We start from the raw sequence: 26,973 nt of genomic DNA on the forward strand, positions 1-26,973 counted from the left end.
TGCCTGCGTATGCATGTTAGTGTGTGCCTGCCTTGGGATTGTAGTGTGTGTGTCTTTATGTTAGTATGTGTCTGGGTATGTATCTACAATCAAAAGTTTTGAGAATGACACAAATATTAAACACAAAGTCTGCTGCCTCAGTTTAGAGGATGGCAATTCGCCTTATACTCCAGAATGTTATGAAGAGTGATCATATGAATTGCAATCAATTGCAAAGTCCCTCTTTGCCATGCCAATAAACTTAATCCCAAAAAACATTTCAGCCCTGCCTCAAAAGGACCAGCTGACATCACGTCAGTGATTCTCTCGTTAACAGAGGTGAGAGTGTTGACGTGAACAAGGCTGGAGATCACTCTGTTATACTGATTGAGTTAGAACAACAGACTGGAAGCTTTAAAATGAGAGTGGTGCCTGAAATTGTTGTTATTCCTCTGTTAACCATGGTTGTGGTAGGGGCAAATCAATAGGATTAGTGGAACTGAGAAATATAGATATAAAGGGTCCATTCGGTCTGAGGTATGCCAAAACAGACGTACCAGGTAAAATGAAAGAAAGGACAGACAAAGGAAGAGAAAAGCAAAAAACAAGGCAGGGGGGTCAAGGGAGGGCAACCACGAGACACTGCAGCATAGCTGCGGGAGGACCAGGCATTGGTTAAAAAACCACAGCCCCTCCCACAACTACAGCCTTAACATTTGTGGTAGGGGCAAATGAATAGGAGAGTGCTAATTGAATAAACATTGGAGAGAGGAATCGATTGTATGAATCTACAAAATAGGGACCAGGCTCTATCGTGGTTGCGGTGTTGCTGGACAATGCCCTTGTCTTGGGCTGTGTCAAGATGCTTTTCTAGGTTAAAGTGAGCTAGTTGAAATCCGGAGAGTCAGTAGCTATATTCATACAATGGAGAACTTGTGATACACAGATAACCAGGTAAGTTTATACATAAACCACATAATGTGAACTGAGGATGACCTGCCTTTATTGACAATTTCGGCAGTAGCTATATTATTTGTAAAAAAGGTTACTGTACTGCCCCAGACAGCCGCAACAACAGGATACATTTCAAACAACGCCGAGGTGTTATTAAAGTGGGGAATGTCATAAATCTGAAAAGGCCATTCCTCAGCTATCCATTGATCCTGACAAATAGCAGAAAACCCTAGGGAGGTAGTGGCATCTGTAAAATGCCCTGGGGAAGAAAAACTGGGTTGGGAAATAAACATGGAACGTCCATTCCATGTTCTATGGAACCTAGCCCACATACATTGGTCAATGGGATACTGAGATAGGAGATGGGAGATAAATGACCCGCCTTGGGGAATTATTCACATAGCAAAATTTAGATGACCTACAAGGGATAAAAACCTGGATATTATCTTGGAGTCTTTGAAGCTTTACAATAGGCAAGCTGGCTTCCATTTTACTAGAGCCCAGAAGGGGTAGGTTGAGAATTAGGCAGGGCCTGTAGGGAAGGAAGGGGAGGCTTCCAAATTAGCTAACCTCTCTTGAATGGGGAAGACTGATGCCACTAGTGAGGTGAGCATGTCCCTCCACAGAACTAGATTGTGGCCCAGGAGCGGGTGAGTGGGGAATGGAGGACCTATACTCTTGTTCGAATTGGTACGACAGATCTATAAATATATAAAAGGAACCTAGTCAGATACCACAGGCCCCCGGACCTATATCTGATACTAATTCCATAGCTAACCGAGCTCTGTGATAGAGCAGGACGAAAATGTAGAAAGGAGGTTTAACTAATAGTTAAACCTCCAAATGAGGAGGGGAGATTACCTCGGGATGGGGAACTGACTAGTTCAAGGAGGTGGACTACCTATGCGGTTACGAAAAGAGATCCTGGTAATAGAGAAAATTGCCTCCTAACTGACACTTTAAGGCTAAAAACCCCACTGAATTACCTGTTCCTTCAAATTTAGGAAGAGGGGTCCAGGCTTTAATGACAGGAACTGACACGCCGACAATCTAAAATTTTGTGGTATGGGTAAAGCAGACAGTGAGATAAAACCAGAGTACCTCAGTTAGCAACAAGAGGAAAAAGCAGTACCTAAGGTGGCGGTCGACTTGGTAACTGCTTGAGAGGAGACATGGTAAAGGGGACCTATTGTAGTAGTACTGGGAGACCTAAAGCAACAAATATACATACACAAACCACGTGACCTGGGAACTTATCCTAAATAACACGCACCAACAATGAACAAAAACTGCTTCATGAACCTCCAATATCCTATGGCAACACCTATTTACCACATAAAATGTAACCTGCACAAACATGGAAATATACCAGAACCAGCACAGTAGGGGCAGCTGGTGAACATCTGCGCGGTGCGTGTAGACAAACCTCTGCTGCTGGCCGGCACTTTCGCCGGAGCTTCTATGACTGAGCACCGGAAGGTCATGTGACGCCGGTGCTCTATCATAGAAGCCCCAGTGGAAGTGCCGGCAGAAGGGGAGGTTGTTTGCACTCATTGCACAGACGCCCACCGGCTACCAGAGAGGAGCATCCAGGTCCCCTGCAGCGCTGTGTTTGAGACATCACTTCCGACTCGTCACTTTCGGTACAGCGTCACAGCCACGAGATGCTGCAACGTAGCTGTTGGAGGACCAGGCGTTGGTTAACTAATCACAGCCCATCCATCAACTACAGGCTAATGCAAAACATGTGCTGTCATCATTGCTTTGCACAAAAGCAGCTTCACAGGCAGGGATATTGCTGCTAGTAAGATTGCACCTAAATCAACCATTTATCGTATCATCAAGAGATGAGTCAGAGCAAGTGCCGGGAACGTCTCCTAAAGCAGATTCAGCTACGGGATCGTAGCGCCACCAGTGCAAAGCTTGCTCAGGAGGCGAAGAATTCTGGAGGATGGCCTGGTGTCAAGAAGGGCAGCCAAGAAGCCCCTTCTAACCAGGAAAAACATCAGGGACAGACTGATATTCTGTAAAAGATACAGGGATTGGACTGCTGAGGACTGGGGTTACCAGAAGTTAATTGACAGTATGCCAGGGTGGATTGCAGAGGTCTTGAAAAAGAAGGGTCAACACTGCAAATATTGACTCTTTGCATAAGCTTAATGTAATTCTCAATAAAAGCCTTTGACACTTATGAAATTCTTGTAATTATACTTCAGTATACCATAGTAATATCTGACAAAAATATCTAAGAACAATGAAGCAGCAAACTTTGTGAAGACCAATACTTCTCAAAATATTCTCAAAACTTTTGGCCACGACTGTATGTAGATATGTGCGTCTGCCTGGGTATGTTAGCATGTGGATCTGTGGATAGGTTAGCGTGTAAACATGTGTCTTTGGGTATTTTAGTGAAAATGTGTCTAGGTATTTTTATTGTGTAAACATTTTATTGTGTAAATGTTTCTTTGGGTATATTTGCATGTGGGTGTCTGGGTATGTTAACGTGTGAACGTGTGGGTATGTTAGTGTGAGTGCTTGTGGGTATTTCAGTTTGTGAACATGTGTATGTGTCAGGGTATGTTTGTCTTGTTTGCCTGGGTATGTTAGTGCATGTATGTGGGCATTATAGTGTGTGAACACGTGTCTTTGTCTGGGACAGTAGTGTGTGTGTGGGTATTTTAGTGTCTTAGCATGTCTCTTTGTCTGGGTGTGTTAGTATGTGTGGGGGTACGTTTGTGATAGTGTTTGTAGGGGGGTATGTTAGTATATGAACACGTGTCTTTGAGTATGTTAGTATGCGTGTGACTAGTTGTGTTAGTTTGAGTATCTGGGTATGTTTGTGTGAGATCAGACTCTGGATCTGCCCCTGCTCATCCTTATACCCCAGCATACACATTATTAACAAAATGCACTGTTAGGTAACGTCATCAGAACTCTCCCAATCTAACTTTTTCTGCATCACTTGAGGGAAGAAAAATAACAGGGAAAATCCTTCACATATTATCCTTACCTTCAGGATTCAGTTCTAATGCCATAGGAAGCAGAGAAGAGAAAAAACAAAACAAAAGGAACATTTAACAAAAGACTAACCTTCAGTATACATATAGTGCACATTTGTTTAAAATTAGCATGTAACTTGGGGCGAGGGATGGATGATAAATAATCCACCAATATATATATATAAAATTGTTAACATCAATCACACTCCTACCATGCTCTAGCATGTACTGGTTGCCTGGGCATGATATAAAAATTCAATAACAATATATATATATAACCCTAATAGAGCATCATTGCAATATTTAAAAAGAAGACCTAAGTGCTGGTAACTACTTGTGTATTGTTGTATGTTACTCTGCTGGGCTACCAAGCACCAGGCTGCAAGCAATTGGTTGGTGTGCAGTAGTATACTATTGGACTTTGTATAATTATTTTATATGTAATTACAGCCTCCCTATGCAATGCTACCCCCCCCACACACACACACTTACACATCCATGCTATCACACATTCACAAACATTCATTCACTCATTCATATACTCATACTCATGTTCATTCCCTTAATCACGCATAATTGCTCATACACCCACCCCCACCCTCTTACCTGAACTGCAGATCTCTCACTCGCAGACTTCCGCAGGAGCCCACAGACAGCCACAGCCCCAGTTATAAGAGGGTGTGTACACTTATGCAACCAGGTTATTGTGAGTTTTTTGGGGGGGGTCCCCCCTCAAAGATTTCAGTTTGTTTGCAATTGAATTGTTCAAGATAACGGGCCATACAGTGCATTTTCATCCCCACCCCGGGGGGCAGATATGGCCCCTGATGCCGATCTCATGTGTTGCTGAATGCCTCAACATCGAGGCATTACAGCAACAACGTTTGGGTGCATAAAGCGAACATAGGCCATGGCGGTCCTGGCACATCAACTGTCACTAACTGAATGTTTTTGCATGACGTGCCCGGACTGTCAATTGTCGTCAAGGGGTTTATTGATTATCAGCAAGTGTGACCACCTCTACAAAAGCCAATGTTTTAGCAGTTTTCTGGCTTGGAGCATTCAGGTGTTAACACAATGCCAAGGAGGTAATACATCAGCAATGATCTTAGAGAAGCAATTGTTGTTGCCAATCAATCTGGGAAGGCTTATAAGGCAATTTCCAAAAAATTTAAAGTCTATCAATCTACGGTGAGAAAGAGCATTCAAAAGTGGAAAACATTCACGACATTAGCCAATCTTCCCAGGAGTGGAGGTCCCAGGAAATTCACCCCAAGGTCAGATTGTGCAATGCTCAGAGAAATTACAAAAAACCCGGGGAGTTACACCTCAAACTCTACAGGCCTCGGTTAGTTAGACAGTACAATTAGACAAAGACTGAACAAGTGTCATTTGTTTGGAAATGCAGGAAAGCCTCTTCTTTGTAAAAAGAACATGGCAGCACAGCTTACGTTTGCAAATTAGCATTTGAACAAACCACAAGACTGGAACAATGTCCTTTGGACAGAAGAGACCAAAGTGAAGATGTTTGGCCATAATACACAGTGCCACATTTGGCAAAAACCAAACACAGCATATATCAACATATACACCTCTGTCAACACAGTGGTGGAGAGGTAACTATTTGAGCTTGTTTTGTAGCCACAGGACCTGGGAACCTTGCAATCATCGAATCGATCATGAACTCCTCTGTATACCAAAGTATTCTAAAATCGAATGTGAGGCCATCTGTCCAATAGCTAAACTTTGGCCTAAATTGGGACACGGAACAGGGCAATGATTCCAAGCACTCCAGCAAATCCTTCAAAAAGAAAGGAATCAAGGTGTTCCAATGGGCCAGTCAAAGTCCAGACCTTAACCTGATTCAAATGCTGTGGCAGGACCTTAAGAGAAATGCCTCCAAACCTCAATAAAGTGAAGCAAAGTTGGAAAGAAGAGTGGACCACAACATGAATGACTGATAAAGTCAAACAGAAAATGATTACTTAAAGTGCATGTCACAATCACTTACGAAAATGACTATAAAATATGGAATTGGATCAAACAGATAGTATATTAGCTATTAGAAAATAGCTATTAGTATTTACAAAAGACAAATCATTATTATGCCATTATGTCAGTCATTTTACTAACATTCTTTGAGCTCTTGTCCGTGTTTCCTGGAATACCCACAAGTGTATTTTAAATCCAGAAGCTTAATAAATATGTTCCTTAAACCAATGTATTTATTAAACTAAATTGACTCATTGTTCCACAGGAAACATTCCAGAACCACTTGCAGTCTTCAAAAAAAAATTTGGTTGAAACAAGGTGCACCAATGTGTCCTTGCCTATTGTTCACCTCGTGATCAATTGGCAGGTTTGGTTTCTCTCAGCAGGCACTTCTTTCAGTCTAAGTGCTTAAAAACATCAGTGTTATTTATTTTGGAGGAGGGGGAAGTATGGTTTGCTTTCTTGGACCTCTATGGAAAAAGAAAAGCCAAGAAATTCCACAAAGCTTCACTTGCTTGCGTTGGCGGAACAGCAGAAGATGGTTTTCCAAAATAAAATCATATTGCTAAAAGCACTTTAAAATTTAGACAGATGTGTCTAGATAATTCCATACTGGAACAAAAGGTTTGGATGTCTATGTTGTAATAATAAAAATACTTCATAACTTTACATTTTTAATGAGGTGCTTGGAGTTGAAGAAATCAGATTGAAATGAAATCCACATAAAGAAGTTAATATAAAATAATCCAGAAACATATGGGTGGGGATACAGACAGTTAACTGGATATTATTATGAAAAGCAAATGTGTTAAATTAAGGATAATGATTAGGATTACTGCATCATTTCAATTTAAAACAATTAAAAATGTATATAAACCTGAGATCCTGCAGAGCTAGGCTACAAAATATTAAAATACACATGATCTTGAAGAGTTCAAATCAGGATATAAAGTGTTCCTCTAAAAAATAAATTCTGCCACACTTACACATATAAACCTTCCAATGACTGTACACAATTGCCTTTATGGATGTTGTAGTATTGGTTGTTACTTTTTTAAGACATATCAATTATACCCTACATGATAATTGGTAAACTTAATTCACTAATACATATTGCGGTGAAGATTGTTAACACTAAACAAACATTCATGTATCAAAAACAGCTACTACAGAATAAGATATCTAGGCCTGTGGGACAGTACATTTACCACCCAGAGATTTTATATTGTAAATATGATCATAAACACAATGGGGCAAACCTCCATGGTCCATGTGGGTCTAAGGCTTCCTTATGTTCAGGTGGACGCTTTGTTTCTGCCAATAACGGCTTCTATGACTAACCACTGATGAGCTAAATATTCTATTATATAACTACCCTTTTCTACGCTATTTTGGTACCTTGGATTTATAAGCCCCACATTACGACCACATAAGCGTCAGCATAATATCACACATGTGCAGACATGTTGTAGAAATCCCCTATTTGGGTGCAAAATAAAATTAACATAGTAAGTGAGTCCCAGCATTTTGTGTGATTCTACCAGCAAAGTGTGGTACACTTAAACACATGGAGAATTTCACTGAAATTACTGAGCATTAAAATTTAAGCCTTCACAATTAGCAGTACCCCTACTGTAATCCAAACTTGGTTATATGCATATTTTACGTATTATTAAAGGGATATTCAACCTCCACAATAAATGCTTATATGAACACAGGAAATCACACAATCATATTCATAGTTGTCTACACAGTACACAGAATTGTTGCTTACCTGTAGGCATACTATATGAAATCACAGCACTTCCTTCAAGATCAGCGGGTGGACAGTTTCCCTTCAGGAACACAGAAATACTTGCTGTCTTTGTTATCCCTGCCTCTGAAAACCATAATAACCATTTCAGCATAAACACTCCAAATATGTATGCTTTTAACCCCTTTGTGACAATAGCTGATTTTATTTTCTGTACCCTTCATGAACATGGTTTTAACATTTCTGCGGTGCTCGTGTTTAGCTGTAATTTTTTCTCTCATTTACTGTACCCACACAAGTTATATATTGTTTTCTTTTTTTTGGACAAGAAGAGCTTCCTTTCGATAACATTAGTTTGATTGTATCACATAACTTACTATAAAAAAAAGTATAAAATATGGTGAATAATTAAGAAAAAGGACTTTTTGTGACTTATTTGAAAATGCTTTCACTCATTTACAAAAGCTAATTAAAAAAAAAACTACTAAATAGATTATAATATTTGTCTTGAGTTTAGAAACTTAATGGTTTTATGGTTTTTCTTGCATGTTATAGGGCAATAAGTACAAGTAGCACATTTTTTTCAAATATGGCCATACTGCCCCATGTCCTATTTGGGACATCTTTGAAGGTGGCCATCAAACCATATATGTTTGAAAACTAGACACCCCAGGGTATTTCAAATGCTAGTATTTTAACTATTTCCAAGCACTAATTCTACCACCAGCCTTTGTCAAACTTTGTGGTAGTAATTCTTTTGCGCATCTCGGGACTTCTGCTACGCGTTCTCTTTCATATCTCCAAACGAATGCTGGGACAGGTTAAACACAGTTTGGTAATACTAAAGCGCCAACCTGCTCAGTAAATTTTAATGACATTTGCAAACATTTTCATAAAGTAAGATGTAATCTCATAAGCTTTCAAAACTCAAAGATTCATTCTTCATATATAAACACACTACCGAGGTCTTGTATTCTTATGTGACTCTACATGTTACTCTAGAAATATGCAGGAACCAATAAAAGATATCAATGACATCTACAAACTACCTTTCCTAGGAATTTTGTGTATAAAACATGGCATTAAAACAGACTGCAGACTTACCTAATGAATCAAAAATGAACTTGTCTTGAGTAACAGCTAACGGAGGTGGGATGCTAATGGACAGCACAGATTTCTGTACATTTAACCTGGTCCCTACACAGAACTGTAAGAAAAAAAAGAGAACTATTTCAGTAAATTAAATATAAAATCAAGTACACTTAACACTCTGCAAAGGTTTTATTTGTAAAATCCTGTTACGTTTGCATGCTTGAAGGACACCTTTCCCAACCCAAAATGTTTTCTTTAACGGAAAAATAAACATGTCATTGCAGTTTCCATTATTATCAAAAGTCTGTGAAAACACAAACCTATAGTATTGTATAAAGTGGCTATAGGAAAACAGCAAAAGCATTGAAAATGCCCATTTCCACAGTCAGAGCAATAATTAAGAAGTTCCAGTCAAATCAAAATGTTATGGTTATCAACCAGGAAGAGGATCTGTGTCTATATTATCTTAACGCACTGTGAAGAGGATGGTTTGAGTGGCCATAAAATCAAAGGATCACAGCTGGAGGATTGCAGAAGTTAGATGCGTTTTGGGGTCAGAAATTCTCCAAAACTACAATCACCTACATCACCACAAGTTGTTTGGAAGGGTTTCAAGAAAAAGCCTCTAATCTCATCCAAAAACAAACTCAACCGTCTTCAGTTTGCCAAACACTGCTGGAACTTAAAATTGGATCAGGCTCCATTGTCAGATAACACACCACGTGTGGGTTCTGCGCACAGAGAGGTAGTCATATGGAAAAGTACCTTATGCCCACAGTTAAATATGGTGGTGGCTCTTTAATGTTTTGGGGCTATTTATTCTGCCAAAGGACCTGGACATTTTGTTAGAATCATGGATGCTATCAAATATCAACAGATATTAAATGAACACCTCACTGCCTCTGCCAGAAAGATGGGCCGTGGTTGTATGACAATAATCCAAAACATACATCAAAATCCACACAAAAATGGTTTACTGACCACAAAATCCTTCAGAGTCCTTCAGAGTTGACTGCAAAATTTGAAGGATCTGGAGAGATTCTGTATGGAGGAATGGTCTCAAATCCCTTTCCATGTATTTTCCAACCTCATCTTGGCAACAGGAGGTAGCACAAAGTCTTGATTAAAAGGGTGCCATTATATGCGCCACACATATATTTAGCAATTTTTTTTTTTATAAACCTGTTGTGTTTGCAATTGTTTGATATCCATGAGAGCAGAGTATTTTTGTGTATTTTTCAAGAAAAGGTTAAACGATAAAGATAATTTTTCACAGCCTTCTTTGCTCATATTTATCAAGGGTGCCAATATTAGTGGAGGACGCTGTATCCACCACCTTCTCAGTGAAGTAAAACTTCCTTACATTACATCTAAGCATCTGACCCTTTAGTCCTAACATTCCCCTCTTTTTAAATATACTTCCCTTGAATATGTTTCTGGATATATTGTTTCATATAAAGCTCATGTAAACTAATTTTTCTTTATCTGCTGATTTTAATAATAGTAATCTAATAGAACTATGTTTATAAGCTTATATCATTTTTCCGTGTATCAGAATGAGAATATTTGTGGTCATACCTGCAGAATACAGAATGCTGTGAATGCTTTTTTTTTTTTTTTAAGAAGAATACAGCCATTTTGACTTAAGGTTCCCAGATATTATGATCAAGGTACAATTTTTAATTGGTGATGAAGAACTGAACTAAATCCAAATTCCACTTCTATCAAAAAAAAAAGTCCTCCTAATAGGGCTAGTGTAACTCTATTTTAGCATGTTATCAGGGTAATCATCTTACTTATAAAGATGGACTCACTACTAAATGTCATGTTGTCATGTGTAAAATAAACACTGTTTAGATTTCTTAGACAAGACACAATGTTGATTTTATGCAGAAGAGCTAGAAACATTAAACTTTTAAGGAGGTAAAGGACCCCTATACTATGTAATGGTACATAAAAAAAAACAGATAACACATACTATTCTTTCCTCTGATCACAATTGGAATCTGAATGTAGATTAAAAAAAATCAACAACACAAATCCCCCCAAAAAACGCATATTGATATAAAAGGCTGGTTCTTTGTGTAAGCATAAATTGCAAAAGTTATGTCATAATTTCTGGAACAGTTATGATTCTTTTTTCCAAGCCTCAGTGAAACAATTTTTTAAACATATTATTATTTTCACAGGAGGAAAACAAAGCTACAAAAACATCTACACAAGACCCTCATATCACTCTGATATTAAAGTAAAACAATGGTGGTAACTCCCTGGTTGCAGATCCTGGCTGTCTGCCAGGGATAATCCCCTCAGCAAGTGATGAGATGACATCCTGCTGGGGGTAGTCATTTACAAAGTCAGGACCCCTAGTCAATAGGGAGGAGGCTGGCTGGCAGGCCTCTCCAGTGGCCCCAGTGATGGAGGGAAAGACAAAAGAAAAAAGAGGAGAGGGAATGCGAAAGGAAGAAAAAAAAAGTCTTTGTCTAAGGAATAATCCGTGAATAGACCCACCACCAAGTCCAACTGGAATTCAATAGAGTGAGTCATTAAGATATGCAGTGAACCACTCACTCCACTGTCCCATATTTTAAGAAATATATCCAACACTAGAATGTTGACATTTCAGCCTCTTCCCAACATCTCCTAAATGAGTCTGTTAAATAAGAAGTACTGTAATTCCTCATATCATCTCATGCATGACTTCCAAATATAGAAGAGAAAAAAAAATAGGAAACATGGACTATAGAAATGCTCCCTGAAACACCCTGTAATTAATGATAAATTATTAAAAATGTTGCTTCGATAGTTGCATTGATTTTTCATTTGCCTATTTGAAGATGGCAGATTCTGATACATAAAGCACAGTATTTGAGAGAGCACAAAAACAAAAAATACACTCCAAAAAGAGGGTACTATCATAAAATCAGGGCAGGACTGGGCAGGACAAGTCTTGAGGGCGACCATCTAATTATACGTGTGCCCTTGCCACAGCCACCAATAAAACTGCAGCAGTAAAATAGATTTTGTCCCTGCAGTTGCATTGGCGGCCACAGTCATGGGAATACGTATAAAAGCGAGCAGCCTCACTTCTGTGGGGTCACTTCTGACAGCGCTGCACCGGATCTGACCTCATATCTGTCTGTCTGTGAGAGCGCCAGAGAGAAAGCTATGGATGGGGTATGGGGATGCCAGAGGGAGGAAGGGAGTGAGCTAGTGAGTGAGTGGGAGGGTAAGGAAGGAAGTATGTATGAATGTATGTGTAAGTGTGTGTTAACATGAATGTATAAGTGTACTTGTGTGAGAGAATGGATGTGTAAGTGTTTAGGGGGACTGACGAACACTTTAACAAAAATGGCAGGCAGGCTGTTTGGGGGCACAGAAAAGTTGTTTGGTGGCAAAGACAATTTGGGGGCACTGACAACATGTTTTGGGCACAAAGATGACTCTGGGAAGCTGGTTGAGGTTACAAACAAGATGGGGAAAAGATGGCACAGACAAGCTCTTTGGGGGCAAAGATGGCACAAGCAAGCTGTTGGGGGGCAAATGTGGTACTCAACTGTTTGATGACAAACATTGCACTGTAGGACATGTTATATGTAAAGTTGGGGGGGTCAATTTTCATGCCAGGGCCCTGTGGTTTCTAGTTACGCCCCTAGTAATGTGGTTTCATAAACTGTATGAAAAGTATTGTTGAAGGTTATATGAACATAATTGGAGGCATGCCAAGTGAAGGATATTACGATGAGGGTCATGAGAAGTTACATTAGGGAGTTTGAATATGGAGGGGGATGTTTGTGGTACAGTATGGGGTGATAATGGTAGGGGATGGAAATGAAGGTAGGGATGAATATGATGATGGAGGTATGAATATGGTTGTTGGGTATAATGATTGAGGTTAGGTATTGGAAGATATTGAGGTTATGATGTTGGTCAGGGGCAGCTCTTCACTAACACATACCCCTTGATGAAGTGATCTTGCCTCACAAAACACGTAGGCCAGGTTTCTGACAATATCTCCAGACATCCAGATTGATATTTGGATACTTCTGTAAAAATTTAACTTTTTGTAAGTTTTCTATTATTAAAGTGTGTGCAGGAGGCACATACTTAAGTAGTCTGAAGCAATTATTTGAACTTCATTTGTGTTTGATCTTCGGTTGACACATACATCTTTATTTACACAAGAATTCACCTTTTTATGTTGGTTCTTTTAAACCTGAATAGCTATTGGTAGCTTAGCATTTTCCAACTACAGAAGTCATATTTGATTATTGCTTGTGAGAGGTTGTGTTATACCTAATATTTTGTGTAGCTGTCCCTGATACCAGATACTAATGCATACATTCATAAAGCCACTCTAACACAATAAACATACATATACTATATGGACAAAAGTATTGGGAGACACCTCTTAATTATTGAATTCAGGTGTTTCAATCTGACTCATTGCCACGGATGTATAAGATCAAACACCTTGCCATGCAGTCTGCATTTACAAACATTTGTGAAAAAAATGCATTATTCTGAAGAGCTCAGTGATTTCATGAAATTTCATCCCTGCTAGATATGCCACAGTCAACTGTAAGTGGTATTATTGAAAAGTGGAAGCATTTATGAACAGTAGCAATTCAGCCATGAATTCAACAGAAAAACTGTGAAGCGGAAGCTTCATGGAATGGGTTTCCATGGCCGAGCAACTGCATGCAAGCCTCATGTCAGCAAGTACAATGACAAGCGCTGCCGCTCTAAAGCAGTGGAGTGACTAATCATGCTTTTCTGTTTGGCATATATATCTTGTATGAAAAGAGTTCTACACAAGCCCTTATAAAAATATATTATTTTATTGTACAAACAAATTAATTTTTTAAATATAAAAACATATATAGTATTTCATAATTTATACAACAGAGGTTTCTAAGAAACTAATCAGAGCATATGGAGGTGCTATGGTTGTATATACATAAAGTGTCACAGGTGCATGTAAACAGTAAATGAATCATAAAGTGCTTAGTCATTCAAATATTATTGCCTATTACTCACTATGGAGTGCACCCATTGATTCAGTAAACATGTGAAGGACTTATAACGTATGCAATGAATATCTAGGTAATCCAAATGATCAAAAAGACGTCCTAAAAGTGCTGTAATGCTTACCCATATTAACCTCCACTTCCCCTACGCCGTTTCGGTTCTCCTTTTTCAAGAGGTCGCTGACCTGTTTGGCAGTCTGATGGTTGAGTCTGGGTATGGCGGATGCCAGGAGAACGTTACCCGCCTGACTGCTTTGTGCCAACTGTAATGTTGGGTGGAGGAGGGATAATGGTATGGGGCTTTTTTAATTGTGTGGGCCTGTCTGGATTCCACCCTGTTAGCCTGGACTCTGTATTTATTTATGGGTGTCATATCCATTTCAGCCTTCACCTTTCATACCATCACTAGTCCACATGCTAATGACCTGACCAGCTGCATATGCTAACCTGGGTGCAACCCTCCCCATAAATCCCTGCTTATTCTACCATTCCGGGCTTTGCATTGAGATGTATCTGCATTCTGCCTGGCCTGCTAGCAGCGGTCTGATTTGGTTTAATCCGTTTTGACCCGGCCTGCCTCTGACTTCGTTCCTTGGTTCCTGTTACTGCCCGTGTTGACCCGGCTTCATCTGACTCTCCTCCTGGATTCCGCACTTAATATTGGCCCTCTGGTTCTGACCCGGCCTGCCTGCCTAAGTCTGCCCTGCCTGAGGACTCCCAGTCATGTGCCCTGCCGTGTGCCCAGTGCCCTGTCTGAGGGCTTCCAGCCATGTGTCCAGTGCCCTGTCTGAGGGCTTCCAGCCATGTGTCCAGTGCCCTGTCTGAGGGCTTCCAGCCATGTGTCCAGTGCCCTGCCTGAGGGCTTCCAGCCATGTGTCCAGTGCCCTGCCTGAGGGCTTCCAGCTGTGTCCAGTGCCCTGCCTGAGGGCTTCCAGCTGTGTGTGCAATGCCCTGCCTGAGGGCTTTCTGTCGTGTTCCAGAGACTGGGTCCCATCAGTTCAGCTACAGCATCCTAGTGCTATCTTGTTCCCGACTAGGGGGCTATTGTGCTGTACATCTACCTTTGTGTCTGTTCCCTGTTTGGTCGGCTCTAGAGCCTGTACTTACCTGGCGCGCCAGCTTCTATAATACAGACCATCTGATATTAAGATTCAGCCTGTTGTGTTTCATTTTGCCGGTCTGTACCTTCCTTCTGGTAATAATGCATTGTGGGTTACAAACTGAGCCTCTGATATCACTTGTAACTGGGCTCCTACCTGACTTGCTTACAAGGCCACACTTCGAGGGAAGGGAAATCTTAATACCAAGACATTTTGGGACAATGCCCCAATGCACAAAGCAAGATCCAAAAGACATGGTTGGATGAGTTTGTTGTGGAGGAATTGACTGACCTGGAATTCCCCATACCATAAACCTTACTGTTTTATCCGGCCTGATGATGTAGACCAACCATGAAGGCGTTTTGCAATTATTCCACTGAACTACTTAACGTACATCTGTATGGCACGAGTATACAATTCACATACACAATAAATGTATAAAAATATACATACCTTTACAGTTAAAGACGGGATGTTTTCTGACTCCACTTCACTGTCAAATGATTGCTGTTAATAAAAGCAAAAAACAAATACAATAGGTCATGTTCATGTTATTTTCAATACATTCAAATACAGAAAGCCGAGACCTAACAGGCAAATCTGCGGGTGGGCAAAATAAACTACCGAATTTTTTGGAGTGTAATGCACGAATACCTAGATACCAGAATTTGAGACTAAACACAGCTCCACCATCCACAGATTAAAGTAAAACTCCAGCTATGATATGCACTCTTTTTTCAAATGCATGGGGTATTCTGCAAAATGCTCCCAAAAGCATGTACCCCTTTTCCGATTCCCCTAGCTAAATGCCCTTTAGGAGATGCGTTCGGCCCAAGTATTTCCCTGCATGTGATGTGTAATGTCTTCCTATTGATTTAAGTGGGAGCACATCCCTACTACTGATTGATAGCTTCAAGAAAGCCAATCAGTGGCAAGAATGAAAATCGTACAGCAAGGCTGCAAGTACTGTGTCAGCTAAGTGCTTTATTTTTTTGTTTACATCACATCACTCATGCCTCTGGAAGCAACTTTAGCACAAGCACTGTGTGTTAGAAACATCATAGAAGTCAGACGCACTGGTAAGTTTGGGGGGGGGTGTTAAATGGGGGCATAAGACAGGAGGATCCAGGTCCCCTGCAGGATCTGAAAAAAACCTTGTCTTATAAATCGAGCAAATACGGTATAGTATTCTGAGACCCCATACTGAAAAAAATATTCCCTCAGCCCCCAATACTGGCATTCAAACAACCACCAAACCTGAGGAAAAGATTAGTGCGCAGCAAACTGGCCCCGGAACAGGAGCATACACAGAATGGCACTGTACCATGCAACAAATCCCGCTGCAAACTTTGCCAACAAATATGTGACAGTAACACAGCCAGTCACAACAACAAAACATACAGCATCAAAGACTCTTACTCATGTACATCGGCAAACATGGTGTACATGATACAATGCTCTGCATGTGACAAAGGGTGCTACATTGGAGAAACTGGGCTTAAGCTGCACCTTAGAATGAACCTGCACCGAAGCTCCATCAAAAACCATGAGGAAGACAAATATTGCACCCCGGTAGGACATCATTTCACACAGAACAATCACTCCATCCAAAACCTAAAAATTAAAGTACTCAAAGGAAATTTCAGAGACTCTCAGGAAAGAAAAACATTTGAGATGAAAACGATTACACATTTTAACACCATAAAAGAGGGACTTAATGTGGATTCTGGTTTCCTTACACACTACCAGAACTTCATATGAACTTCATCTAGTCATCCAATGTCTAATTGCTGTTATCTTTGATGTTTTACTGTCGTTATTGGTTTCCCTAAGTTTATTTGTTCTGTCCCTGGGTTATCTCTCTACCTCTCTGCATTTCTCACCTCCAGACCTATTATTTACGACACCCCACTCTACCACCCCCCTTCTCTTATACCATCACTCGTTTTAAGTTGTAACCTCTATCATGTTGATTAGTATTGCTTCAGACCTGATGAAGGGAGGATAACTCTCGAAAGCTTGTCTTTTTAATATTATGTTAGTCCAATAAAAAAGGTATCACCGCATACTCTGCAATACTCTATTTTTTGACATCGTATCTACTGGACTAATACGGCTTCACCCTTTTACATTATATATATATATATATATATATATATAAAGCACTCTCAAAGGATGGCCAGCACTCCAGGTCTTTAAGTTAACAACTTCTCTTTATTGAAAGTCAAGTCGACGTTTCAGTCATTGCTGACTTTCATCAGGACATATATATACATATATATACACATTTATATACACACACACACACATTATATATATATATACACACACACACACATATATATATATATATATTTATATTCACAAGCTTCATCCTGAAATGATTATTACATAGTTCAAACTACAAGGATAAAAATACTTACAGATACAGAATCAAGCTCAGAGGAAACAGTTGCCACTAAGGTCAAATCATCTTCCTTATCAAACCTGGGCAAAATATCTGTTGCAAGAAAAGACAGGAACATTTCAGATATTAATATACAAAGATGTAAGCATAACTATAATTTCAGTAGACATGTGTTGGGGTTTCATAGGCTAAATATTGAGTTGAAGATGATTTCAGATCAGATTAAATATTTTATCGCACTGGGGCTGGTTTAATGCCAGGAGTAAGACAATACTGCCTGAGGTATCCGAGAGTGGTACAATTCATGGGACATATTTGGTCAATGACCAGCCCTATATCTTACCAACTTTTCAACTCTAGCAAATGCCAAGGGGGTTACTTTAGCAAGGCGTTGTATGTCGGTGGAGAAATGCATGGTATCGCATATGCTAATGCCAAGAACTTGGAAGGTAAAACCCTGGTGTCCTTCTATAAACCCTAATTTTCACTTGAAAATCCTTATTGTCCTTTTACAGGTGTTGAAAAGTAACAGTTTGGGAATTTACTGTTAATTGAGAGCAAAGCAATATATACCGTATTTGCTTGATTATAAGACGAGGTTTTTTTCAGAGCAAATGCTCTGAAAAAGACCCCTCGTCTTCTAATGGGGGTCGTCTTATAATCAGACCTCAAATAGACTAAGATCTAGATCCCCCGCAGCGCTGCAGGGGACCTGGATCCTCCTGTCTTATGCCCCCCAACTTACCGGTGCTTCGGACTCCCAGGTGTGTAACCGGGGCAGCGTGTAGACGTCTATGCGATGCACGCAGACCTTCCCCTGCTGTCAGTGAGAAGGGGAACCCCCGCTGCTAACCGCACCTCCTTCTGGCTGCAGCGGAAGTTGTCTACGCGAATCACGTAGACGTCTACCTGCTGCCCGGACAACACACTGGGGAATCAGAAGCACCGGTAAGTTTGGGGGGGGGGTTAAATGGGGGCATAAGGCATTTCTGTAGGCAGAGTGCTCTATGAAATGCCTTTTAACCCCCTTAATGCCACTCTGCCTCCAGAAATGCCTTTTAACCCTCTATACACCACTCTGCCTCCTGAAATGTCTTATACCTCCCTATATGCCACTCTGCTCCATAATATGCCTTTTAACCCCCTAAATGCCAGAGTGGCATATAGGGGTATAAGGCATTTCTGGAGGCAGAGTGGCACATATTGGGTCAAAAGGCATATCATGGGGCACGGTGGCATATAGAGTGTTAAAAGGCATATCAGGGGGCACAGTGGCATTTAGGGGGTATAAGGCATTTCTGGGGCAGAGTGGCAAGCCTGGGGGCAGATGTGCATAACTGGGGGGCAGGTTGGAAAATAAATGAAATAAAAACAAAATATTTTTCTCAATCATAGCTTTTATTTAAAAAAATAGTTTACATAGTTTACATGAATTAACATTTACTGGTAAAACTTTTTTCCTATAGGGTCGTCTTATATTCAGGCCTTTTCTTTTTTTTCTAAATTAATATTCAGATTTGGGGGGGTCGTCTTATAATCGAGCAAATACGGTATATCGGGGACAAAGTACACTGAATAGCAAACAATTCCATGCTTGGTAACTCTAGATTATCTGAAATAGACAACATGAACTCTAGATTACGTTACTCCAGAGAAGCAGACACTCATAGAAGCGCTACGGAATTTGATGGCGCTATATAAAACAATAAATAATAATAATAGAAACATAGAATTTGATGGCAGATAAGAATAATCGGCCCACCTAATCTGCCCATTATTCCTGATCTAGACGCAGATGTTAATCAGTCTTCTATCTCATCTTAGGCTCAAGATTTATGCCTATCCTATCCATGTTTAGATTCCCTCGCTGTATTTGGTTCTAACACTTCTGATGGGAGGCCGTTCCATTTATCAACCACCTGTACTCTGTCAAACTCAGAGATAGTCAAAGTGTCCGCACAAGGGCCAGTGTCCATGGCAAGGTTTTAAATACTTAAAACATCCTTGTCAACATCCTTCTGGAGAAAAGGGTCTTCAGAACGTACAATACTCTAGGTAAGGTCTGGCCAGAGATCTGTAAAGCAGCAGAACCACCTCTCTCTCTCTTTCTGCTATTAATTCTCTAGCTATCAAACTCAGCACTCTGCTTGCTTTTCCCAATGCTTTATCACAGGGAAGTTTTTCACAGGGAAGTTTTTCACAGGGAAGATAGACCTTTTTGTTTTGGGGATGTGCTCAAAGCAGAGCTTTGCCAAAACCTTTTATGACACTTTGTCCTATTGATTTTTATGTAAATGTAAGAGAGAAGAAAGACAATTGTGTTTCATTTATGCTGTTTGGTTTATAGACACAGTTTAGGCTGTTCATACATACACTACAGTGACTTTTAAGGGCTGTAGAACATTGTTACATACTCATACCAAGCAAACGTTCTACACTCTTTAAAAAGCGGGACACCAGGAATGGAGAATGAGTATACATTCTAGGTTCCAAAACAGTAGTGTCCATCCTAAAAACAAATTTGCAGAGATGAAGTGCCTTTTTTGATGTTATTCTTATTTACTAATTTATATAGCTCCATCGTATTCCACAGTGCTCTACAGTCTGTAAACAGGACATAACAAGTGGTGTGTCATACAACAATATAGACACAGATACAAAAGGTGAAAAAGGCCCTACACAAATGAGTATAACATTTTCATAAACATTCAAACGAGAGAACAGGAAAGAGAAGACACCTCATTTAAAAACGAGAAACAAGTGTGTTTAAAGATGAAGAAGTTCTACTTGAACTCTCAAATGAAAAAACAGACAAATTATTTGGCCTGGTGGGATACATCTAATATAAGAAAACCTTGTTAAATATATCTACTACAGGGAGATAGTGTCACACTAACTCTATTTTTTTTACTGTGTAACTAAAATAATAGGCCAGGGACAAACAGGCTATCACCTATCTAGATTCCATTAAGGTATTTGACACTGCAACTCTTAGAAGACTTATAAATTAAAGTGTTTTAACATAACAGTTGAATGCATAAGGCAATGGCTAAGTGATAGGAGATATAACGTTTTAGTTAAAAGGAAGGTTATGTTACCAGTGGGGTACCTCAAGGATTAGCATTGTGATCCATGTGTTTTTAAAGATCATACAAAGGTCTGCAACAGGATAGACATTTCTGGTGGAACAAGCCAAATGGCAAGTCAATTTAGTAAATTAAAATATTGGTCGAGCATCTGGTAGTTGCAGTTTAATGTTAATAAATGTAAAATAATGCACTTAAAGTAAAAATCTCAATTCAGAATTGGGGGGTCCTGTTCTGTCAGTTACAACAGACAAAAGTACTTGTCCCACTTTCTTAAGAGTGTAGAATGTTTGCTAGGTATGAGTATATTACGGTGTTCTACGACCCTTAAAGTCACTAGAGTGTGTGAATGAACAACCTAAAATGAAGCACAATTGTCTTACTTCTGTCTTGCTTTTACATAAAAAACAAATCAATAAGACAAAATCTCATAAAAGGTTTTGGCAAAGCTCTGCTCCCCAGCAATTCATTTGAGCACATCCCCAAAAAGGTCCCTCTCAATATTTGAGATATTGGGATATGTCCTCACAAAAGGTGAGATCTTACAAAGTTTGCTAATTAAATAACCAAAGGCTCCCTCCTTCTCATTGTGACTGTCAACAGGCAAGGGAGCCATTAGTGAAACCTTCTTAGGTTAACTGTATCCTAAGCAGTTGATCCATATTCTCTGTGGAAAAAACGCAAGCATTATTTTCAGACATCCCAGTGTTTATTATTGCGACATTGTTCACCAAGTATAAATAAGCCTTTTATCATGCTCAAAAAAACACAAAGGTACCGGGAACAATACCTCTCCTCAACATAAGGTGACCTTACTTTGTTTTAAAAAAAAGGATTTATTCCTAATTGAAGTCTTGACAATTAATGGTTAAGTAAAAGACTAAAGAACCTTAAGGACCATGAGAGTTCTAGTACCCGTCTATTCCAGAGTTTTCTGAAACTTGCAGGGCAGGTGGTCTAAACAACTCTTATCGATCTTCAGTTTAAATTTCAGCACAAAATAGCACAAATTGTTTCTCAAAACTAGGCAGGGAAAAACTGGCTCACATATCGATCTCTTTAGAAGTCAGACGAGCCTGCTGAGCATCATGCAAGGAAGATCACAGCACTCATTGATTTAATGAACTATTTGAGTAGATGTTTGGCATTTTTAAGTCAGTATAATTTTATGTTGTGATTGCCTTGTAAAGTACTTGGCCTGGGTAACACTGTTGGAAAAGCATAGTTAGAAAGGTAATTAGCATCTATTTCATGTACTTTGTCCAACATAGCTAAATTAAAAATGTGTTTATGGAACTGGCAGGCTTTCACTTGACGTAATCTGCATACTGCTTTGCTTATTAACATGGTATTTCATCGACAATATTTTTACTTTAAAACACTCATGGTTAATCACTGTATAAACGCATACATGCAATGTTGATTATGCCAGGTAATTTACATTTTAGAGGCAAATATTTAAGCATATTAAGCCCCATAAATGTTTTTGTGTAATAATGTACCTAAAACCGTCAGCGACTAATCATCGTAAGCGGAGATCAGTCTGTACCCATTTTCATAGGTATCTGTGTTGACTACACAACAAACTGGTCAGTGGACAAAAAGCACCAAAATATCTTTAGGATGCAGAATAATCAATGCCATAGCTAGTTTTGGAGGCTTTCACTAGTGGCTTGCTCAATAGAAGGTGCTGCGAGAAGAGATATATGCGTTTTTATTTTGCTTATCTATGCAGATGTGATTGCCTGCACAGTTTGCATCCAAAGTGTTAGCTAACCAGGCAGTCATTCTTTAGTTGCCTAGCAGTTATGCCCTGGTAGGAAGTACCAGGAGCATTAGAATAACTAGTTCACTGCATTTCAGGTACCCCAACAGAAAGCAACCCTCACTGCGTGAGCTCTTACGGAGTTGTTATGCCTATGGTTATACATGCCTTATTTAGGCATTAAAGACATTAAAACATATTATGGTAAATGAAAATACATACAAAGGACCAAAGTAGCACCAGTACATTTAGTGATCTCTAACATTTAGCAGTGGTTGTGCAACTTTCTAATAAACAACATTTATTTTGGTATATAAGTATAAGCACACAGAAAACCAATGCATATATCCCACAACACTCGTCTGTTAAAAATGTGACTTAGTGAACCGACAAATATTATGGGTTAGAACCTAAAATGTACTTTTTTGTACAGTGGGGATGTTTGATTTAATATATACTCATCAAAAAACGATAATATTGTGAAGAGTTAAAGACAAACGCATTTCTGGCACTAGTTTGAAAAGAACATATATAATTTTACATATTATTTTATTAAATTAATCATTCTTAAATGAGAGTTGAATCTGAAAACCAAATATGAAGCTTTAAGAACACTGCATTCCAACAAAATAAACAGGGGATATAACCTTTGATCATGTATACTCAGATGTGTTCGCTCAGCATTTTGGAAGTGGTACACAAAGAGTTGTTATCCTCTCCCTCAGTTTTTTAATAGTATGTTTTAATTTCATCCTAACAAAAAAAAATTATCCAGGGATTCATAATACCTTGTGTTTTTGAGGACTCTTTAATAATTCTCTGAAGTTCTTTCATTTCTACATCCAATTCTTCATAGTTGATATCCCTGGACTCTACTTTAGGGGCCTGGAAAAGAGAAGGATCTGTACCAAGGTAGGAGCACTGTAACTGGCCACTGCCACTCAGAGTGACAATCACTCCTTTTAGATCCCTGTATAAGAAAACAAAACACACAATAAATAAATGAAACACACAAAAGATAATAAATGGGGAACTGCAGTGATGTTTGTTACTTTGGGGACAAACAAGGGAAATGCATGTTCATATTATAGTTGGAGGGGTTAAAGACAATGGCTCACTTTATTTTTTGTACCCCTTGTGACAATGGCTGTTTCTGAGGTGCTTGTGTTTAGCTGTAATTTTCTTCTTTCTCATTTACTGTACCAAGAAAAGTTATATTTTTTTTCAGGACAAGAAAGGCTTTCTTAAGATACCCTTATTGGTTGTATCATATCATACAAAACAAAGTATAAAATAAAAATTTGAGAAAAAAAGGGACTTTTGCTAGAAATACCCAATGTTTTTGTTTTTTGCACATTATAGAGCAATAAGTACAAGTATCAAACAACACCCTGACATGTAAAGTAACAGAAAAACTGTTACTTTACCCAGCAAGTGATTAGTTAGTTTTTTTGTTAATGTCTCCTTTTTATTGTATCTGTTTGGTGTTAATAATCTGTTTATTATCTGATTTTGTATGCACTGTGACTATTTTTTTGTTAATAATAAATATTATTTATTTTATTAAGTTTTGCCTTTGTCTGGTAAAGACTCACGTTACCTGATTAGACCAATTTATTGGTAATTTGAAACCACCTAGTTATTGCGTTAAAGCATATTGTGTGTGTCGCTCGTACCGACCTTTAACTCCTGACGGCGAAACTCTGCCTGGAGAGACCAATGGTCTCCCTGCTCCAAGAGTTAAAGGTCCGTACGAATGACCAATAGAGTCGTTCTTACAGACCTTTAACTCCTGACATGGAACTTGGCTCCAAGAGTTAAAGGTCCATATGAGCGAATCTCTGACAGAGGAGCTTCCTGCTGGCGACCAATAGAGTCACTCATACAGACCTTTAACTCCTGACCGCGAAACTCTGCCTGGGGAGACCGTTGGTCTCCTTGCTCCAAGAGTTAAAGGTCTCTACGAACGGCCAATAGTGTTACTCCTGACAGTGAAACTCTGTCTGGGGAGACCATTGGTCTCTCCACTCTAGGAGCGGGGAGACCAATGGTTTCCCCAGGCGGAGTGTTAGTTTTCATGTTCGCCCGAATACGAATGCACGAGTCTAGTAACAACTATGTTCCTGTCGCAGAGTACAAACCATTCCTACTAAACCTAAATTAGGACTTTATACTGCCATATTTTTTCTAATTTCCAGAAACGAAACAGTACCTGAGAAAACCATTGTGGAAAATGCACACTTTTCCAAGTTTATATCTTAATATCTTATCTCAAGCAGTTTAATGTACAGTGTGCCTGAAATGTACATCTGCACTTCAGAGCTCTGCTAAACATTTTATCCTGTCTGGCATTCAGAGAATGCGGCCTGCAACACATTACTAAATGAAGGTTGTTGCAAAAAACAGAGTTTTTCTGTTTAGTTACAACAGAAAAATCAAACTGGGCACTATAAAGTTCCAAATTACAAATACTTTTCTTTCTCTGAACTCAATATCCTTAGTTTTTATTCTTGCGGCGGTTGAGCAACCACACCTCTTTTTCTGCTTTCACTTCCGATCACATGCAGACACTGAAGTTAATGGAAGGCTGATTTTCACTTGCTTAGAGTACTGTAGTATTCTACACTAACCTTCTACCACTACTACCTATTAGAAAGACCACAATGCCTTAATGATGCTTATAAAATAAACAGTTAATAGACTAAAGCAGAAATTAACTGTAACATAAAATAAAAACTTTGAGTGGAAAGACATAACCCGATTCTTCATGAGCAAGTCACCAGTGTAAACTGGAAGGAACCACATTGTTATGCGGGACCCTGGATATTACCGGGGGATGAACCCACGATGCAGAGACGGTAGCGGACTCATGAGGTAGCAGGAGCAAATAGGATAGTGCGATGCAAACAAAGCAGTTCAGGGCCAGAGGCAGGAAACCATAGTCAGGATAAGCTGAGGTCATGATCCAAGTCAAAAGAACAATAGCCAAAGGCCGGTACACAGAGGTCAAGAATAAAGAAACACAATACACAGGAGCCCAGAGCACAAAGACAAAGTGACTCTTTGAACGGGCAACCATAAACGAAAAAGGCAGGTTTAAATAGGGCCAGGGGCGGGAAAACAACGGCAAACGTCCAATGAGTGCACTATGACATAATCGCGACTGACGCACGCGAATAGCGTCGTCGTGATGTACACTAGACTATTAACCAGTGTCAGCGGGTGTCGCGGGTGTGCCACGCTGGCACGTACAGAGGAGAAGGAGCGTCGCCAGCGCGCCACGGCAGCTTGCATGGGTTCAAGGTAGATGTAACAACAATTCTGTAGAAGTCACAGATGCAAAGATGGTTCACTGAATACAAAGGAATTACAAAACTTTATTTTAGTTACCCTAACCTTTAATTAAACCCAGGCTGTCTTGTTATTGATCACTAAGCCTCCACATTATCCATGAGAAACATGGGTACATGCAGAGTCACAATCTTGAATACTATACTTGAAATTATATAATGAGATTCTGTTATATGTAGTCATAAAATTAAAATATTTTGAAAAAGTATTTTATTTTACACCATATATAGCCTTGTCACTATGGGAACTGTCAGTCACGTTAGGTGGGGATTAAAAAGAAGTGCATTATGATAGGACCATCTCTGTATTACAGACACTTCACATTATCCACTGAAAGATTTTGTTGTGTGCAGGGAGGACCAGACAAATTACTTTGTGTGCAGTGACAGTAGACATGTCATATTGTGATGTGTGCAGGGAGGAGCTGCCAGATCATGTTGTGTGGGGTGGGCTGCAGAGTCAGTTCCTGAAGTGTAGAGTTGTGTGCAAGAGTAGGGGAGGGTTAGCTGCACAGTGCTGTTTATAAATTGGGCCAAACAGAAAAGGGATTGAGGCAGGGGCTTAACTAGAAACCACGGGGCCTTGGTGCAAAAATTGCCCAGGGACCCCAACCTCAACAGCCAGGAAGAAGGGGTTAGACCCCTGTAGTTATGCCAGCGGATCGAGCGAATGATAGAAGATGTTTGAGGGGGGAGGAAGAGAGAGGAAAGCAATAATGGAAAATATAGAAGAGAGAGAAAAGAAGAGTGAAAAGAAAAAAGTGAAAGAGGGAGGCAGAGTGATTAGAAGAGATTCAGAAGAAAGTAAGAAGTCAAGAGAATAAAAAAAATGTAGAAAGTAAAGTCAAAAGAAGAAGAAAAAGAATGTGAACATCACTTTAATAACAGGCACGTACGCTAGAAATATTACATTAGGTTAAATTATCATCCCAACATACTGTAAATTCCCATATTTATATAAGTACTCTTACCTGTATTCAACTGTGTTTATCTGAAAGTGGTGGGTGTTTTTTTGAGTTTATTTCCATGATCTCTCAGTTTGTCTGGCCTCATTATTCCAGCAAGAGCAAGAAATATGTTTGCATTTTACAGAGGGTAAACAGCATAAAAAACAATTTTATTTGAGAAGCCAACCACTGCTCTCTATTACAGGTTCCATTACTTCCCACAGTATGGCAGAAGAAGCTTTTGAAGTGCCAGTTTAAGGACAATGACCGTCTACTTATTGCTCATGGCTCACACTGCAAAATTTAAAGATTAGCTAGGGTTTATATCACTTGTATGTTTTTTCAAACAATAGTGAATCCCAAAGAATTGTGTAAAGATTATCACCAGTGGTGCTTACTATGAAATCAGATAAAGTGGAATTATAGCTTGTAACTCAAAATCATTAAACACGTTAAGAGCTTTAGGCTCAGAAAAAAGAATGCAGAGTAATAGAATAAAATACAGTACATGGATTGCCA

The 26,973-nt window shown here is 39.4% G+C and overlaps 1 protein-coding gene across 1 annotated transcript in view; it reads right to left on the reverse strand.

Annotated features, from left to right (window-relative positions):
- Positions 1-26,973, reverse strand: part of BBS9 (Bardet-Biedl syndrome 9) — a 220,222-nt gene that overhangs the window by 113,278 nt on the left and 79,971 nt on the right. Inside the window, exons 10-14 of the mRNA XM_053468017.1 lie at positions 22,946-23,127; positions 17,323-17,399; positions 15,353-15,406; positions 8,782-8,884; positions 7,699-7,803 (exon numbers count right to left, since the gene is read on the reverse strand). Of these exons, the coding sequence (XP_053323992.1) occupies positions 7,699-7,803; positions 8,782-8,884; positions 15,353-15,406; positions 17,323-17,399; positions 22,946-23,127 (521 nt within the window). The remainder of the gene's footprint in view (positions 1-7,698; positions 7,804-8,781; positions 8,885-15,352; positions 15,407-17,322; positions 17,400-22,945; positions 23,128-26,973) is intronic.

The sequence above is a fragment of the Spea bombifrons genome, chromosome 5 (genome assembly GCF_027358695.1).
Source record: "Spea bombifrons isolate aSpeBom1 chromosome 5, aSpeBom1.2.pri, whole genome shotgun sequence".
Lineage (NCBI taxonomy): Eukaryota > Metazoa > Chordata > Amphibia > Anura > Pelobatidae > Spea > Spea bombifrons.